Here is a 13,913-nt window from a genome sequence, read left to right as displayed (position 1 = left end):
TGCATTTCCCAAATGGCTAATGCTGCTGAACATCTTTTCATGATTGTTCATATAACTGCCATTGATGTATCCTCTAGGGAAATGTCATGTTTTGCCCATTTTCTAATTGGATTGTTTTTAATTTTAATTTTTGAGTTTGGAGAGCTTTTTAGAAAATATTGTCTAGATGTGTATGAGTCCTTTGTTGGGTATGCCATTTGCAAATATACCCTGCTGGTCTATAGCTGTCATTTCATCCTCATAGGAGGGACTTTCACAGAGTACAGGTTTTTAATTCTGAGTCAGTCCAATTTATCCCTTTTTCCTTCTATGTATTGTGCCTTTGGTATCAAGGCTGAAAACCCTTCATCTACCGCTAAGTCTCGAAGATTTTCTCCTATGTTTTTCTTTCTGTTCTCTATTTTATACTTTGACATTTTACATATTTAAGTCTGTGATCCCTTTTAAGTTAATGGAGTTATTTCATATTCTTCTTTTACCATGCAGATATATTTTCCAGAATTTTTATGGGGCTAGTGAGATCTTTTTTAGTGTAACTTGGAGCATATCATCTCTCCATTTAAGATATTTTCAGGGCGTCCTGTAGCATTTAGGATGAAATCCAAACTCCTTACCTCAGCTCCTGGCTGTGGTCCCTGCCCACTGGCCTGGCCTCATCTCTCAGGGTTTCCCTTCCACTGCGCTGGCTAGTTTCAGTTTATCTCCTCTTCCCCTTGGGCCTTTGCAAATGCTGATTCTTCTGTTTTGAAAGTTGCTCCTCCACATTCTTCGCTGGGCTTGCTGATAGTCTTCCTTCAGATCTCTCCAACTATCCTGAATCCCGCCCAGCTTGTCCCGCGGGCTTTGTTCTGGCTGGGTCCCAGGGCTTACCTCAGCTCAGTGCCTGGCAGGCATAGGTGCTCAATGGTTGTTTGGGAGAGGGGAGGATGACTCTGTGGGTATGGACTAATCGGTCCTGGGCTGTTCACCTAGTGAGACCAGCATGTATTTCAGGGTTCAGACTCTCTTTGGGGTCCTGCCTCTGGCTCCCCAACTGTGCTTCCTTCCCCCGAGAAGACCTTAAAGACCCAGGAGCAAGCAGGGAGGCACAAATGGAGCCGCAAGGAAAAGGCAGAGGAGAATAAGCCCTGTCCACAGGGACTACAGACCCCTGTGTCAGGCCTACACCACAGAAATGGAGGTTGGGGGTGACAAGGGACAAACTGGGGTCTGAAGTAGACAGAAGTAGGAATTCACAGGTAGGAGCCCTCCTTACCCTAACATCCCTCTAGATTTGTTATTTCCCTCACCACACTGTCCTTCACCTGAGGGCCCCACTTAGATCTGCGGCTCTACTCTCCACCCTGTCTGCAGCTGTGGCTTGACCTATGTGTCCCTGCCCCTAAAGACAGCCTTCCACTGCTTCCTGTCTGGGCAATTCCTCCAGGCAGCACTGATGAGGAGCCTAGGCTCCACCTCTCCTTTCTCCTCTCAGGACTCGGTTGTTCTGCCTCCACCCTGCTCTTCCTGCAGCACTGAAGTGGCTCCTAGTTCCCAGTAATGGGTCCAGGAAACTCTGGAGCCAATCAGAGAGAAGTCAGGGAACCTTCCACTCCCAATGTTAGTGGAGCAAAGGACCCAGGGATCAGCACCGTGCCAGGAATTGGCCTCTCTGTCCCTTCCTCGTGAGCCCTCTGTACAGAGGCTGGCACCTAGCAAAGTCAGTCACCTGAACCCAGGGAATGTGGGAGACTTCAAAGCCCTACCCTGCACCTTCTCAGGCTTCAAGGAGTTGCCTAGCTGACTTCTAGAGATAATCTAAGCCTCTGGGAGGGGATAACTAGCAAGACACAGGAGGCACAGCCAATGCAGCCTTTGGGTTCAGAAGGACCTGGGTTCAAATCCTACTCTTCCTGAATAAGTGAGTTAACCTGTCTGACGCTTACTTTCCTCCTCTGGGAAATACAGTGAATATTTTTTTGATATGTCTGTATGGATGTGAAGTGCCTTGCGCAGGGCTTGGTGCCCAGTGAATTGGGAACAGGTGCATAGCTCTTCTCCTACATGTATTAAAGAAGTTCTCAGAGTGTGGTCCCAGACCACAAATATCAACATCCCTGATGTGTAGGAATGCAAACTCTCAGGCCCCATCCCAGACCTATTGAATTAGGAACTCAGAGGGTGGGATCCAGATATCTGCTTTAACAAGCCCGCTAAAGTCTGAGAACCACTGCCACGTTGAATGAGATTTTGACGGATTCTGAAGCTTAGGATACAGAATCACCTGGGAGCTTGCTAAAAATACAGATTCATGGCCTCAAAGCCTGGGACTGAGGTAGGGTCAGGAAATGTGTATTTTGACCTGAAAGGAGTCTGATGGAGGGGCCCCTGCCCCAGAGGCTGCCCTGGAGGAAAGTCACGGAAAGCACGTTGAGTCCTTGAAAGTTCCAGCGTGGGGGGCTGAGTTCCCCTTGGGTGGGGGAGGGGATTAACGCTGGAGAGGGAAGGAATTAGGACTTTACCTTTAAGTCACTGGGGAAGGGGGAGGAGGGCTACACAATGAAGGGAGTGCGTGCGGGATCTGGACACCGGCTCAGTCCCAACCCCACCAGTGGGGTAGGGGGATTAGCCCGCTGTCTGGAGCGCCAGGGCCTCTTCCGTCTCCGCCCCCGGTCTAGTCCTCCCTCCCTCCTCGGAGCCGGTGCGGGTGGGGACAGGCCCAGCCCGAGGGCACCAAGCGCCGGATGCAACCTGTGGAGGGCCAGCCCGGCGGCCACCGAGCTAGCGAACCCGGCCGACACGTCACCTCGTGTCCCTGGGCTCCAGGTGGCGCTGCGGAGCGCGGACGCAGGTACTGCCGCGGGACGCCATCGCCCTGTCGCCCCGCCTCTCTTGGCCGTGCGGAGGCGGCGGGGGCGCGGCAGGCCCTGTGGTGGCGTCCGCGACCAGAAAGGAGTCCCCCGAGCCCCCGACCACGGGTCGTGCCCTTCCTCCCCTCAGCCCCGACGGTATCCGGGAACCCCTAAACACTCAGGCTCTGCCTACCGTGGTGAAGCGGGCCGTTGGTGACACTGGTTCCATGGGACAGTTAATTTCTAGTTAAAACAACTTCTCGGCACGGGGAGGGCTGTGCAACACAGAGAAGACAAGTAGTGATTTTACAGCATCTTACTACGCTGATGGACAGTGACTGTGAAGGGGTATGTCGGGGGGACTTGGTGAAGGGGGGAGCCTAGTAAACATAATGTACTTCATGTAATTGTAGATTAATGATACCAAAAAAAAAATTAAAAAACAAAAAACAAAAAACAAAAAAACTTCTCAGCAAGCTAATGAAACCCTGTGCCCTGTCTGGGAACAGCTGGCCTCTCTCTCTCGACCTTCTCCTGTTGGCTGCGGTTCTTGTTGCCATGTCCACCATCACGGCGTATAATGTCAGCAGAGCTTTGCTTCTATCATCTCACTTAGTCCTAAAGGCAGACCAACCCTTAGGCCCTAAGGCTATCACCCCTGTTATCCAAATCAGCAAATTGGGACTTGGAGGGCTTAAGTAACTCCCCCAAGATCCCATGGTCAGTGATATTAGACTGGACACAAGTCTGCCAGCTGGGAGCGCTTGTCACCAACACGTATTTGTCCAAAGGCCTCTTTCATGCCATTTGCCACTTGCAGGTTAGGAAGTGCTAGGGGTTGTGGGTAAGATCCCGGGCAGTCAGACAGACCCAGGGGTAGACTGAGGCATTACCACTTACCAGCTGTGGTTCACCACCTGGGAGCTGATAAGAAATGCAATTTCTGGGGCCCCACTCCAGGCCTACTGAGTCAGAAACTCTCCTGTGAATACCAGCATTCTGTGTTTAATAAGCCCTCCAGGAAATTCTGATGCACACTAATTTGAGCAACCACTGATGTAGACACCTCATTTTTTAAATTTTGGTATCATTAATATAAAATCACATGAGCAACATTGTGGTTACTAGAGTCCCCTCATTATCAAGTCCCCACCACATACCCCATTGCAGTCACTGTTCATCAGCATAGTAAGATGCTATAGAGTCACTACTTGTCTTCTCTGTGTTATACTGTCTTCCCCGTGCCCACTCTCACATTATGCGTGCTAATCGTAATGCCCCTTATTCCCATTCTCCCTCCCCAGTCCCTTTCCCTTTGGCAACTGTTAGTCCATTCTTGGGTTCTGTGAGTCTGCTGCTGTTTTGTTCCTTCAGTTTTTGCTTTGTTCTTATGCTCCACAGATGAGTGAATTCATTTGGTACTTGTCTTTCTCCGTCTGGCTTATTTCACTGAGCATAATGCCCTCTAGCTCCATCCATATTGTTGCTAATGGTAGGATTTGTTTTCTTCTTACGGCTGAATAATATTCCATTGTGTATATGTACCACATCTTCTTTATCCATTCATCTACTGGTGGGCACTCAGGTTGCTTCCATTTCTTGGCTGTTGTAAATAGTGTAGGCACCTCATTTAAAAAATGTGGATAATAGGTCCTACAGTGAACACATAGTTACTGGTAGGATTAAACCAAGTTAAGTCCACAGGAGACTTCCTGCAGTGCCTGGGTTTTCAGAGTAGGTGCTCAATAGATATTTGTGGGTAAATGAAGGGGCTTTAAAATGAGTAACAGAATCCCGTTGGCGTGTTTTTCATTTACTCAACATTTACTGAGTAATAGGTCCTGCCTGGAGTGGTTTTAAAGGTGATTCCCCACCTTGCCAGTTCACAATCAAGGGGGGGCAACTGGGAGTCACAGTGTGGGATGAGAGGTGCCCCAGCTAAGGGGTGTTCCGATGGGCTGAGGGCACCCAAAGATGGAAGGAAGGAACCACTGCATTATTGCTTTCATTGTTTTCACACACCCATTATCTTTTTGATCTATGAAAAGAGCACTAGAGTCTGGTCCTGTTTCCTATACCTATTTACTGTGTGACTCTTGAGTAAGCTCGTTGGCCTCTTTGTATGCAGATGTATTCCCTCAACTGCAAAATGGGAATCAAAGTAACTACACAGGGTTTTGTTTCAAGCAGTTAGCACAACACCTAGCATATGGTAGGTTCTGAAAGATGTTAAATCTCTTCCTGTAGTCCTCTTGGCAATCCTGTGAGGTAGGTATTAGATTCATTTTTTTTTTTAAGTCTAGTTGGAGAGAAACATGTTAGGAACCTAGCCGAGGTTAGTTATTGCAATCTGGCCCCAACTGTAGCATTGAGCTCGGTAGCAGCCAGGGCAGAGGATGAAATTTGATGGTTACCATCAGAGTTGTTTAATTTACACAACAAAAGGTGACCCAGAAACTTGGGGGGCCCTTAGCAGGGCTATCTGGAGGCTGGCCCTCTCTCCCACTCCAACTCTCAGTTAGAGGGGTGGTTGGTTTATGAGAAATAAAGTTACTTCAGTGAAGGCACAGCTGAATCACAAGCCTGCTCAGATAGAAGGGAAGGGGACATCAATTCCACCTTTCAATGGATGGAGTATCAAAGAATTTTAGGTTATTTCTTTTACTTACCACATGAATCAAATTCCAAGTTGTCAGACTCGAGTATAGTATTTACAATCCGAAAAAAAGTAGTTCTCCATTATTTGACAAACATTTATTTTCTCTCTCCATGGCAGACACTGACCTGGGCTCTGGGGAACATGTTCCCCACCTTGTCTAAGCATAAATGGCAGGAGGTGTTGGGGAGAGTAAAGGATGGAACACGAGAGAGAGGTGCCCTGGGTGCTGGCCCTCTGCATCTAACAGCTGGTCTCAGTTTTCTCATAAGCTCTAAGGTCCCCTCTGCTTTGAGCCCCCAGATTTTGGGAGAGGGCTCAGTCTGGGCCTTGGCAACTCTTGAGGGCAGCCTAGGGGAGGTTGGCATAGTGTGGTGACAGAGAAACAGGCTGAGATAAAGGGGAGGGTTTGGGGGCCGGCTCAGGCTTTGGACAAGGGAGAGGCTGGGGTCTGCTCTCCCAGTGGTATTTGGGGAAAAGAGCCCCACCTGAGCCTCCCAGCAGTGGATACCAGTGGACTCTCGGCTGAGTTTCCTTCTCTGTGGTCTTGCAACCCTCTTGCAGCCTCAGAACCTCTAAGGTGGAGCCTCAGAGCTTTGGTGATTAGCGCCTTTATAAAAGAGACCCCTAGAGAGCTCCCTTGCCTCTTCTACCATGTGAGAACACAGTGAGAAATGGCCATCAATGAACCATTATTATAATAACCAGGATATTGCCATTCATATCTAATCTTATTCAGATTTCCCAGCTTTTACTCATTATTGTGTATGAGTGCATTAAGTTCTATACAATTTTATCACCTGTGTAGGTTCCTGTATCCACTACCACAGTAAAGGAAATGAGCACTGTTCCAACACCAAAGGATCCCTAGTGTTGCCCTTTTATGACCACACCCTCCTCCTTCCCACTTCTTCTTCCCCTGTGTCGCTAACACCACTAGTGTGTTAATCTGTCTTCCATTTCTAAATTTATGTCGTTTCTAAAGTATTATATAAATGGAACTATACCAAGTTGGAGAGCCTCCAACTTGGTACATTTTACACCAAAAAAACCCAAAAACAAAGGCTCATAGAACTGAGGACCTGCGCCAAGCAGAGACGACAGCTCCGGTCTCGAGCGCTGCAGTCGAGGGGTCTAGGATAAATTCCCCAAGCCTTTTTTTTTTCAATTGTACTTAACATACAAACATGTATTATAGAAACGGGTATTTTAGGGGACTCTCGAAAGGAGAAAAAAATCTTGTACAAAAGGCCGCAAAGCTGAATGAGGCAGTTACGGGCCGGGCAATCACAATCCCGGAGTCCCAGGAGGCAGCCGGGGGCTCGGGTCAGCGAGCTCCGCGTTCACTCGGTGGGAGTTCGGAAGAGACGGAGACCCGGGAAAAGTTGAAGTGGCACCAAGCAAGGTCCAATGTCAGGGTGCTGGACAGTTAAGTTAAAGCTGCCCCATATGGCACTCTGACAGGGAAGACTGACACACTCGACTTCAACAGAAGCCAGATGAAGATTCGGCAGGGCAAAGACGTATTACCGAGGGTTTAGAAAGGAGAAATGGTCCTTATGAAGACCCGTAGGACGTCCAGAGCTCCGATAAAATCCTGGCGTAGCAGTGGGGCCGAGGTGTGCGAACGAAAACGCGCCGGCGGTAGGGGGCGGAGCAACGGAAATGACGCTTAGGAGCACCGATAAGGCGGGTTAGGGACTGGTTTCCCGCTCCCTGCGTAGGTGCTAACGGTTTCCGGTAGCGGTGTCTGGAAGGGGCGGGAGAGGAATCGCAAGTCGTGTCCGATGACCCTCGGTACCCGGCAGCCACACCAAGATGATGGGCAGCGAGGAGTCCGAGCTGGAGTTGGTGGAAGGGGAAGAGGCCGTGGCGGCTCCGGGACCACCCCCAGAACCCCGCACCCCTTACCCTGGAGCCCCAGTTCCTGAACCTGGCCTGGATCTGAGCCTGAGCCTGAGTCCACGGTCTGACAGCTCCGAGCGGCCGAACTGCAGTCCTGGGCGGCGGAAGGGGCGGGTGGACCGGCGGGGCGGGGCCCGAAAGGGGCGGCAGGTGAGCTGGGGGAAGGCCTGGCCACCCTGCGGACGTCCTCGCGCCCACCTCCTCGCTGCCCTACTTTCTGCTCCCAGGTCCGCTTCCGCTTGGCGCCGCCCTCCCCAGTCCGGTCCGAGCCGCCGTCGGCCGCCGCCGCACCGAGCGAGAAGCTGCAGGACCTAGGGGCCCCAGCGCAGAGGAGCAGCCTGGCCTTGAGGCTCGAACTGCAGGCCGCGCGAGCCGCAGCCGAGTGCCAGTTCGATGCCGCGAAGGCCGTGGAGGAACAGCTAAGAAAGTCTTTCCAGACCCGCTGCGGCCTGGAGGAGAGCGTGGCCGAGGGTGAGGGGGACAGACCAACCGGCCGGGCGCGGGAGTCGGGGTGAGAGGCACTGCTCACCTTCGTTCCCCCTGTGGTCTCAGGGCTAAATGTACCGCGCTCCAAGCGGCTGTTCCGGGACCTGGTGAGCCTGCAGGTGCCCGAGGAACAGGTTCTGAACGCTGCGGTGAGGGAGAAATTGGCGCAACTGCTGCCGCAGCCCCGAGCCCCGAGCCCAAAGGTGAGGGATCTGGGCTTGAGTGTACACCTCCCCACTCTGTGCCTCTTCCCCTCTCTCGCCTCGATTTTTTTCCCGTCCTCCCCACGTGTAATATTGGCTTCCGGCCCCAACTACGAACAGGAGCCACCTGGGCCGAGGCCAGACATGACCGTACTGTGTGACCCAGAAACATTGTGTTATGAATCTCCACACCTGACCCTGGATGGCCTGCCTCCTCTCCGGCTTCAGCCTCGTCCCCGGCCCTCAGAGGATACCTTTCTCATGCATCGGACGCTGAGGCGCTGGGAAGCGTAGACCTGGAGGCTCCCTGGATTGCTAGTTCATATTTCCTTGTTAAAACTTATTTTTCAGAATAAAGTGGTCTTGCTAAAAACCGGACTCTTTCTGGGGGCCTTAAGAGGGGGTCAAGCCTCAGGCCGAAAGTTGCCTGGAAGTCAAGTTCTGGGCCCTTTTTAGTGATGGCATGTTGAAAAAATTGTTCAAGTCAGGAGTTTAGATGCCCTCACAGGACTTCAGTCACAGCTACCACCTTTGTTTTTGATAACACCACGTACGTTCCTTTGCAGTACTCATTTCTGATCACTTTATGTAGATTTCAGCACACGTGTTACACTTCGGGAAGGCCTTCCCTCTACTGGGCTCAAAGGGCCTGCAAAGCAGCAACTAGCACCCACTTACTAAAATTACCTCCTTGCTTTTTTTTCACCTTTAAAGGCCTTGCCAGTCTTGTTTACACCTGACCCTAAAGTGCACAATATTTTTTGAATGAATGTTCAAAGGTCCATGAATGCTTAAGCTGCTGAAGAGCTTCATGTTAAATTGCCTACTGATCTGGTTACACAGCACAAAAAAGGTGGGTGGGTGGTCAAGTCCAAAGTGCCTTTTTCTAGTTCATTTTCAACTCTCACGTTAGCCTTCTACCCAAAGCTCCCACTAAAACATTTTGTCAATGTGTTTTTTTTGGGTGGGGTGGGAAAGAGATTTTTTTCTTTAAGTTTGACATCAAAATTTGCATCATACACCTTTTTTCCTGACTAGGATTCTGTATACTTTTGTGTAGAGGGCTCAACAATCTTCCTCAAGCCTAGTTTGGGCAGAAAGGAAACACAGGTTCTACGGGGAGGCACCATACCTTCCCCACCAGTTAGAAAGTGACAGACACAGGCATGGGGAGGGGGCCACTGCCCTAAACATCAGATTTATTGTGCTGTTCTTACATTCCAAACCCAACCCTCTCTTCCAATGAGGGTCCAGCAGAGGTAAGGATTTTCACAGTACCTGCATGCCTCCCTGCTGTGCTTCCCCCTTAACCCTCAGTCCATCTATCCATGGTCCACTGGCCAAGGAGAAATGGGAATCCCTTGTTGGGAGAAAAGGAGGAAGAGGCCAGAGAACTTGATAACCCCCACCTCCCATACCCTAGGAGAACAGAGGTCAGCAAACAGTCCGTGCCTTCAAGCCCAGTGGGCTGACTGAGAGGAGATGATGGGAACTCCTGCACAGCTGGGCTTGTTGCTTAGGTGCCAGAGGTGTGGGGAGGAGGCTGGGGCAGCAATATAGGAAAGCTTTCTTTGCAGATCCAAGAAAGGAAACTATTTTTGGAGCCAAAGAGGTAAGACTTCGGGATACTTTTCTCTTCCCCCAGGTTCTCAGGGAGCAGTGGGTAGCTTCTTCACACTTCTCTTCAGGGGGCCACTTAGTGGCTGGGGGATCGGGCCTTGTGAAACAGGTACACAGGACGCTGGAAGCCTGAGAGGAGAGAGTCCAATTAGAAGCTGACAGGATGTCAAGACGCTACAGAGTCTGCAGTCCTTCAGGGCTGGACTCCCTCCTCCCAACCAGTAAGCCAGCCTTACCTTTGGAGGTGTTGTGGGGTGTGGCCACAAGCTCATAGCTGGAGAAGCCCACCTCTGGGGATGTCAGGTAGGAACTGAACTGCTCTGGCTTCAGCTGGATTCGATAGTAGTTCTTGTAGATTGTTTCCTAGGGAGAAGGGCAGGAGACTGCTTCAGCTGCTGCCTTCTCTCCTGGTGGAGGATGCTCACCCAGGGGGCCTGTTCACCTTGTTCAGAAGTCTTTTCATCCTGCTTCCTTGAGGCCTTTCTTGCCTCAACTAAAGGAAAGATGTCCCCAACTGCCACTGAAACCCCAACTCACCGTGAGAGTCTTTCTCTTGCCATAGGATGACCAAGGTTGGGGCTCCAGGACCAGGATGCCCCCAGGGCGTAGGTGCCGGTAGATCCGGCGGAACATGCGCTTCAGCCCCTCATCCCCCCAGTTCAGATGCACCCACTTGGTGAGGCTGAGGCAGAGCACCACGTCATACTCAGGTGTTTGGGCCTCCACCAGCTCATCTCGTTCCAGCACATAGTTACCCTGAGGATGAGAATTGAGGGTGAGGTCAACAGAAGCGTTAAAACAATCACTGTCCCCACAACCCACTCTCTGCAGCCTCACTAGAGCCCTTGGCTACGATATTCTCTGGTACTCCTCAAACTAACTCCCTAAACAGTACCCTTTTTGAGTCCCTTTTCCTGCTTTACATCCTCCTGCCTCTGCTTTTATTAGTAGCTAACATAAAAAGGGAGACTGGATAATTTTAAATTGAGCAAATTATCCACGAAGTCTCCAAAGCTGCAATGAAATTACAGAGAAAGAATTCTGGGGTTTGCCCAAGACCCTGTCTAATACTTATGCCTACCCCAGAAACATTAAGCTGGGGAACTCAATGTTATGCATAGGGACCTAACCCAAGTTTGAAAGCGAAACCTCTGGTTCCTTCCCTGTACTTGGGGCAGGCAAAAGTTTCAGGCCTATCCTTTCCTCAGAGAAATTAAGAGCCCCCATACCTTAGGAAACCTGTTCTAGATGATAATCTCACCACTGCCCTCTGGAACATCTATTCTTTCAGGCTTGACCCAACACACTACCACCTATTCCTGCAGGTGGCCTAACTAAGCAGTTTGAGGGACAGATGAACAGTCGGGACAGACATTCTGAACAAAGGACACCCTCCCCGGTGCAGAGGACTCTCTTCCCCATCCCACTATCTAGGGTCAATGTAGAGATGATCTGAAGGCAGGCCACTTGGGTTCCTGACTCTTCAAGCAACCCTGCATCGAATGCAAACAAGGTTCCTTTCAAAGGACAGAAACTGTAAATATTAGCCACTACCCAAATCCAACCCCCACGACATTCCATGTCTGGTGCCAATTCCTTTATGTGCCTTCAGCAGGCTGGAGTACAGTTTTCCATTTGGACCATATCCTCTAGTGATCAGCAGCACCCCCAAGGGAAGGAGCAGGGCAAAACGAGTCAGACCCCAGCTTGGGGCTAGTAGTCATGAAAAAAAAATCCCAGGTAGTGCCCCACCTTTCCAGGTGATAAGAGGGGAAGACACTCAGTACTATCAGTTGCACATCTCGATCCTTCTCTTGAGGACCTGGTTTTCTTAGAGAGGAGTGCATGCACTGAAATCCCTCTGGGTCATAACCTTGCCTAATACATTCCTGCTTCATCTCATTTTCAGACCTGGCCCCATCCCAAGAGCCTTTGGACCCTCTTACCGTGACGAAGACAACATTGTTGGGGAACACTGATGTGTCCGCTCCATCCAAGGGCACTTGCGGTGCAGCGATGGGACCACGGCTGGCTGTCAGTGAGGCTGGGAAGCAGCTTCTCTTTCGGACGGTCGTGGTCCCTTCCTCATTCTCTGCCTCTGGGTCCCCTTCAGAAGCCTGGGGTGGCAGACGCAGCTCCTCAGACAGGTAGTGTCGGATGTTTTGGCGGGCCGAGTGGATGAGACGGGCATCGATATCCAGGCCCACCATGCGGGATGGGCCCCACTTACACGCAATGCTCAGGGTCAAATGGCCCACATTGCAGCCCAGATCTAGGATGTCCCGACCCCGAAACCACTCGGGCTTCAATACCCGAAGGCGCCCATCCTCACAGGAAGGATTGCGGTACCCATAGTACTTGCAGTAATTCCCATACTGGAACTTGCGCTGTTGCTTTTTGAACCCGGCTGCAGGTAGTGGGTGGAGGTGGTGGCGGCCTCCCCCACTTCCTCTGCCCTTTTCCTTGGGACCCTGGCCTCCACCCCTAGCCCCTGCCTCTGACTTGCTGGAAGTCCTGCGACGTTTTCGATGTCGTGAGGAGGAAGACGAGGGTGCAGAGGTAACTGAGGCAGCTGGAGGGGCTGAAAGGGAGCCTGAGGGACCCTGCAGGGCAGACGGAAGGGGAGACACGACCTCATCCCTACAGTTGATGGCTGTGTTGAGTTCATAGGGCTGGGGGGCGTCCCGGTTCTGGCCCCTATGCCGCTGCTGCTGTGTGGCGCCCTCCCCATGGAGTGAGGGAGTAAGGGGGGCTGTGGGCAGCGCAGAGTGGCTATCATTCCCTCCAGCTGCCTGCTGTTGGTGGTGCTGTCCCCGGTGTCTATGCCGCTTCCGACCAGTCTTGAGTGGCGAAGCAAGAACTACTTGGGCTTCATCAGTGCAAGTATTGAGACTGAGCGGGTCAGTAATATCTTTGGGGATGAGGATCTCCACTGGATCTCGCCCCTTGGCCGGAAGTGGGGATGACTTAGGGGTCTCCGCATTGAGTGCGCGGCTCACTTCCTCATCCAGGAGACTATTCAGGTTCAGTGGATCAAAGATATTGCCCCCCAAGAGGAAGTTGGAAGGTAACAGGGAGTCACAGTCCGAATTAACCCGCCTGCGCCTCTTGAAGGCCGGATGTTTGAAGCCTCCGCCACCTCCCCCAACATTACAGCTATTTCTCCTCTTGCCCCCACCTCCCCCAGGAGGCCGGTGAGGCTGATAGCCATTACGGGGTCGAGGGGCAGGGGGGCCCAAGTCTGTCCCGCCCCCTCCCCGTCGCTCCTCCCCCACGTCCAGAGGAGCGGCCCGCCCGTGGGGATCCGACAAGCGGGCCTCGCTGTGCGACTGAGCTTGGGGGCCGCCCCCTCGTTGCTGCTGCGACTGGCCGCCCCGAGGAGTGGATGTAGCGCTCGGGCTCTCCCTGCGAGCCTTAGAGACCGGTGCCCCCGCCGAGGGTGCGCGTGGGCCCGGCCCACGCTGCGTACCGCCGCGGAGCTCTCCGGAGGCGGCCTCTCGGTGCGATTGCACCGTGGGGCCGCCCCCTCCGCCCGATTCATCTTTGAGCGGCGGCGGCGGGGCAGGCACCAGAAACGGCTCTTTCTCCGCCGCCATCTCGATCATTTCCTCCCCTTATTCCGTCCCAGAGAGAGCAACGAAGGGGGTGCCAGGGGCTTAACCCCCGCTTCCTAGACCCCGAACCCTTCCCCTTTCCCGAGTGCGCGCGCAGCTCTGCTCTTCTCGCCTAGTCTCGCGTCCAAGCGCCTCCCCCGAAGCGCGCCCCACTCGCCCGCGAGACCAAAACAAGATGCCCGCGAGACCCGAACTCGAGGAATCAACCGCGCGTGCGCCGACCCTTTTCTCTACCACTACCGCTTCGCCGCGAGCGCGCACTGCTGGAGCGCGTTCGGCTCGCCCCGGAATCACGCATGCGCACTCCGCCACCACCCTGGTTGCGCGCGCATCGGAGTACGAACCAACTTAACGGCTCCGAGAGTTTAAATATAGAACCCCTGCGCCCCCCTCCAAGAGCCCACCACCCCAAATTGACACCCTACTTCCCTTCGCTGCTATGTCCGTTCCCTACTGATATCCTTTGTCTCTGTCGCACGATCCCACCCACCGTAGGCGGGGGACGGGGAGCTGGTGTGAAAAGGTCTCCTTGACACCCGACCCTTGTTCCTGAGGAATGAGTCTCAGCGGTCTCCGCCCGGCTCTAAACCCAGCAACC

General features: G+C 52.5%; 2 protein-coding genes across 3 annotated transcripts; one reads left to right on the top strand and one right to left on the bottom strand.

The window, feature by feature from the left end:
* Positions 1–7,192: 7,192 nt before the first annotated feature.
* On the top strand, positions 7,193–8,454 carry PPP1R35 (protein phosphatase 1 regulatory subunit 35). Of its 2 annotated transcripts, XM_017644225.3 has the most exons (4): positions 7,193–7,542; positions 7,620–7,863; positions 7,945–8,081; positions 8,202–8,454. In XM_017644225.3, exons 1-4 carry the CDS (start codon positions 7,306–7,308, stop codon positions 8,373–8,375), a joined length of 792 nt encoding a protein of 263 aa, XP_017499714.1. In that variant the 5' UTR covers positions 7,193–7,305; the 3' UTR covers positions 8,376–8,454. The 2 variants fall into 2 exon arrangements, with proteins under 2 accessions (XP_017499714.1, XP_017499713.3); XM_017644224.3 differs by having other exon boundaries at positions 7,945–8,454.
* A 794-nt stretch (positions 8,455–9,248) lies between these two features.
* Positions 9,249–13,870, bottom strand: MEPCE (methylphosphate capping enzyme). Its single transcript, XM_017644218.3, has 4 exons — positions 11,648–13,870; positions 10,239–10,457; positions 9,938–10,064; positions 9,249–9,830 (listed from the first exon to the last, which is right to left on the bottom strand). Exons 1-4 carry the CDS (start codon positions 13,304–13,306, stop codon positions 9,778–9,780), a joined length of 2,058 nt encoding a protein of 685 aa, XP_017499707.1. The 5' UTR covers positions 13,307–13,870; the 3' UTR covers positions 9,249–9,777.
* Positions 13,871–13,913: the final 43 nt, after the last annotated feature.

This window comes from Manis javanica, chromosome 10 (assembly GCF_040802235.1).
Source record: "Manis javanica isolate MJ-LG chromosome 10, MJ_LKY, whole genome shotgun sequence".
Classification (NCBI taxonomy): domain Eukaryota; kingdom Metazoa; phylum Chordata; class Mammalia; order Pholidota; family Manidae; genus Manis; species Manis javanica.
Note: the sequence above shows the minus strand (reverse complement) of the source record. Positions and strands in the feature narration are given on the sequence as shown.